Raw genomic sequence first — 4,067 nt, 5'->3', positions numbered from 1 at the left:
TGAATTGGTATGCTATTTATCGTGTATTGATGGCTTTGTCATGTCTTAGTTTGAGCAACACAGACATGATAAGCAGAGTTATCAAGTCCACAACTTTCAGAGACGAGTCGTGTACCAACAGAAACCGGGCTGGACTGTGGTAAAGACATTGAATTTTTTCTCGATATTTAGAATCTAAAATCAGCTGGGTTCAGCTCAGCACGGACTATACTGAAATTCATACAAAACTGGAGTGCGTCCAGCAATCATTGATTGCGTGGGAAGCAATCAATTACGACGTGCTCTCTGCGGTGGGTTTGGGGACCCTTCGTCGTCTGCCGTCTCCTCCTCCTCTCCCTCAGCATTCCACTCGTCTTCCTCCGCTGCCCGCACACGGATTTTGCGCTTACCACGGCTGGGCTTGTGCGTGCCGTTCCGCCAGCACTTGTGCCAGATCTCAAAGCACGTACGCGCCTCCCCATCGTACGAGTGTTTGACTTTGTTGCACAGATACACTGGCGACGTTTTAGCTTCGCCACTCCTTTTGTCTGTTGTCGTGAGTACGCATGTACTGCACTGGAAGGACGTGTCTCCACCCGTTACCTTCTCTTTGAGTAGCGAACACACTTTGCATGCTCTTTGACGACGTTTGCGACTTCCTTCAGTGTTGCCCTTCCTGGTGTCATCTGTCTGGACGGGCATATGCTCGGAACTGCCTCCCGCACGATGTCTTGTCGGAGTTGCGTTTTGCCCGCGCGTCCGCTGCAGTTCCAACCAGTCCGACGCGGTTATCTGGCACAGTTCGAGGTGGAGCTGCTTCATAAAGGCAATGTGCGTCATCTTCGTCTTGTTCGCAGCCTTGCGTGCACGGTTGAAGATAATAAACGCGTTCACTATTGCAAGATCGACGAAGCCCAAGAAGAGGCTCTTGTAGTATTTCTTGAACCGAACTGCAAGCTGAAGAGAGTATCTGTAACATGTCCAATACACGATAAGTCTTTACACTATATAAATTATACATGATAAACATTACCTTTGGAGACGGAGCTGGTCATGTACATCGACACCTCCCATGTACGTTTGGTAGTCTTTTAGAACCCTTGGGCAAGCAACTTCCTCTTGATCACCTGTTCTTGCTCGCCGAACAACACGGTCTAGCTCCGTCGCGCCGCCAGCACACAGCATGTACACAGGTCGATTATCCCACCACTTCACCATTGTCATGTTTGTAACGATCTTCGACTCTGCGAACGTGAAAGTACCACGCTCAATTTTGTCTGGGCGAGTCTTTTCTTTCTTGGTCGAACGTACTTGAGCGCTGAGCCCCAGCCGAGAAGTCAGTACTGTTCCAATGCTGTAGTAGCCCATCTTGAGTAGCTCCATGGCGAGTGGAAGAGAAGTATAAAATCGGTCCATGACCACCAAGCGCTTTAGGTCAGATGGCTCATCGCCAAACACAGCACGTAGGTTCCTCACAACGGCCACAGGCCCGGTCCGCTCATCCCGAGCCACAACTCCTCCTACCGTTTCAGCTTTCCCCAGATATACTTCGAACCTGTATTGGACACGATAAGAAACCACATATTTGTATTAGACACGATAAAAAACTTAGCGTTTAAAAAAAAAAGAGAGCGTGTCATGGCAGACACGCTCAACTAACCGGATGCAATAAGCTGTGTAGGAACAACACAACATGAAGAGCTTGGTGCCGTACTTGTGCGGTTTGTCCTCGATGTACACGCGCATTCTGTTGAACGATGATCTTGATGGAAGCATGGCCTCGTCGAAAGCCATGATCGGTGGGGGGATGTAGCCATTTTGGAATCGACTTTGTAGCTCCTCGATGATAGGACGTAGCTTCCAAGCTCGATCGCCAGCAGCTCGTTCATCACTGTTGCTACTAAAGTGTAGATTGCGAGCAATATGCGCGAAACGGTCGCGGGACATGTATCTACCAACGCATCCACGCGGTATCCCTCCTTCGTCTGTAGTCTTCCAGTGGTGTTGGAGCTTCTCCTTGTTTGGGGAGATAGTCCGAGCAATAAGTAGTCCAATAAATAGGCACACGTCTCTACCGGAGATAGCCGGTAGCTTCAGCAGCTTCGAGCGAATCTCTGCCTTGTTTTGTCGTCGAATCATGGGCTTCTTCTTCTCACGGGCGAGTTGGCGTTCGTACTACACGGCGACGCGCTCTTCCAACTTCTCATGAAAGTACGCTTCACTAGTCATAGCAATGTCGTCCCACAATCGCGGAGTCATAAAGAAGAAGAAGCTGGTCATCGGGGTTGATGCCGCAGCCAGGGCCTCCGGGGTTGGTCCATAGTCTCCGTCGTACAGACCAGGATAGTCGTGATACATTGAATTGGGAGGGCGGGTTTCGTAGGGACCATCCATGTAGGGATAAGGTTCTTGAGTTTTAGCATCAGACCATCCACTGTTTGAGATTTCACGAAGAATATGAGCTTTATTCCTCTGCCCAAAAGCCTCCACAGTAATGCCGTCGACACCGCCAACAGCAGCAAGGAGGTCATCACCGAACATCATGTCAGGAGGGGCTGCAATGTCATCGTCATATGGATCGGGTGCCTTAAAATCAAGATCTTCATCGTTGTTATCGAAGCCATCATCATTCTCGCCGTCTGAATCAAAGGCCATGTAGTCCTCCGAGCTATCGCCAGCTCTGGTAACGTTGATGTCGGTGTCTATCGAGTAGTGATACACGTTAGTACACGAATCATATATACTTATCATGTATATACATGATATGGTACCTGGAGAATCATCTGAGAGATTGGTATCGCGTCGACCATCATCAACCTCCGTCTCACTGCTTGAACTACTGTCTTCAATGTGTAGTGATGTAGGGCAGAGTATACCCGTGCGCTCAATACCACTCTCCGAGGCCACTTCAGCAAATTTCGCGTTCAAGTTACGCTGGGGATCACCTGCATCAGTTACTTCGCGATCACAACACGGGTAAGTGATACTTCAACCATACTTCATCTGAAAATGAAATGCTCACCTTGTTGCAGCGGCTGTACAACCTCAGACGCGTTATTCTGTATGTCTGCGTCGTCTTCATTTGGTGTGTGTACTTGTTCAGGCGTTGTACCTGTATAATACATGTTATAGAGTCATCTAATGGTGTATAGTACATGGCAAAGCGCACACCCTCGACGTACCACCTGTGATTCTCGGCACCGCCCCTGAATGCAGATCCACATTGGCTAGGTTATCTGCTCGAGCGTCCGCAGCAGTACATGACGTTCCCTCTCCTCTAGCTGTATTGTACGTGATAAGAACTGTCGGTTAGGACGTACTATACATGATTAGCAAGCAAAACACGTACCAGCTCCAGCATTGTTAGATGACGATGCAGATGGGAGAGCGTGTGTCGTTGTCTTGGCCTTCTTCTGTCTCACCTCCTCTGTAATCCCATGCACGTTAGAATAAGACAGCGTTATGAAATAACGAGAATCGAGTTACCGAGAGCTAGCCTGTCCAGATACTTCAGCAGTTCCTCGTCACCTACGAAGTAGTCCACGCCCCTCACGTCTGCCTTGGTCTTGCCGGGGCGAAGGTACGTATAGTCGGTCTCCAGCCCCCTTGGCCTGCTGGATTTCCACCCCTCCTTCAGTAGCTGCGACCACACTGCTCTAAATGCTGCAGCCATCTCCCCCCTCCGCACCAAATTCTGGAATGCCAACAAACGAGTGGCTTACGCGTGACCTCTCATACCTTATGGCGGGAACTGGCACTCTTCCAAACACTTTGTCAATTGATATTTAGAAAATTAAAATGGCACACGTCTATGACGCAGACGTTGACAGGTTTTTGCACGCTAGTTCGTGTCAGCCTTCACGACACCTTCCCCTAGTTGACAGAAGATTTGTATATTTCAATAATAAGAATAAGTCTATTTCCTTATCGTGTCTAATACAGGATAAACTTTTCGTGCAATCGTGTCTAATACAGGCCTTCGCGCTCGGGGGGTTAAACAGAACAGAGCGAACAACGCCTACGAACGTCGTCGACCTACAATTAGATGCTGTCTTTAGACAATTTTACACCTTCTGCACATACCGGCC

At 48.9% G+C, this 4,067-nt stretch overlaps 1 protein-coding gene across 1 annotated transcript; it reads right to left on the bottom strand.

Moving 5' to 3' along the window:
* Positions 1-2,154: 2,154 nt before the first annotated feature.
* On the bottom strand, positions 2,155-3,652 carry PPTG_07859 (hypothetical protein; the record flags this gene model as incomplete). The annotated part of the gene is made up of 6 exons (XM_008902238.1): positions 2,155-2,681; positions 2,751-2,924; positions 3,002-3,091; positions 3,162-3,260; positions 3,329-3,406; positions 3,466-3,652. 6 exons carry the CDS (start codon positions 3,650-3,652, stop codon positions 2,155-2,157), a joined length of 1,155 nt encoding a protein of 384 aa, XP_008900486.1.
* Between the last annotated feature and the right edge of the window lie 415 nt (positions 3,653-4,067).

The sequence above is a fragment of the Phytophthora parasitica genome (genome assembly GCF_000247585.1).
Source record: "Phytophthora parasitica INRA-310 unplaced genomic scaffold supercont2.13, whole genome shotgun sequence".
NCBI classification, from domain to species: Eukaryota; Oomycota; class Peronosporomycetes; order Peronosporales; family Peronosporaceae; genus Phytophthora; species Phytophthora nicotianae.
Note: the sequence above shows the minus strand (reverse complement) of the source record. Positions and strands in the feature narration are given on the sequence as shown.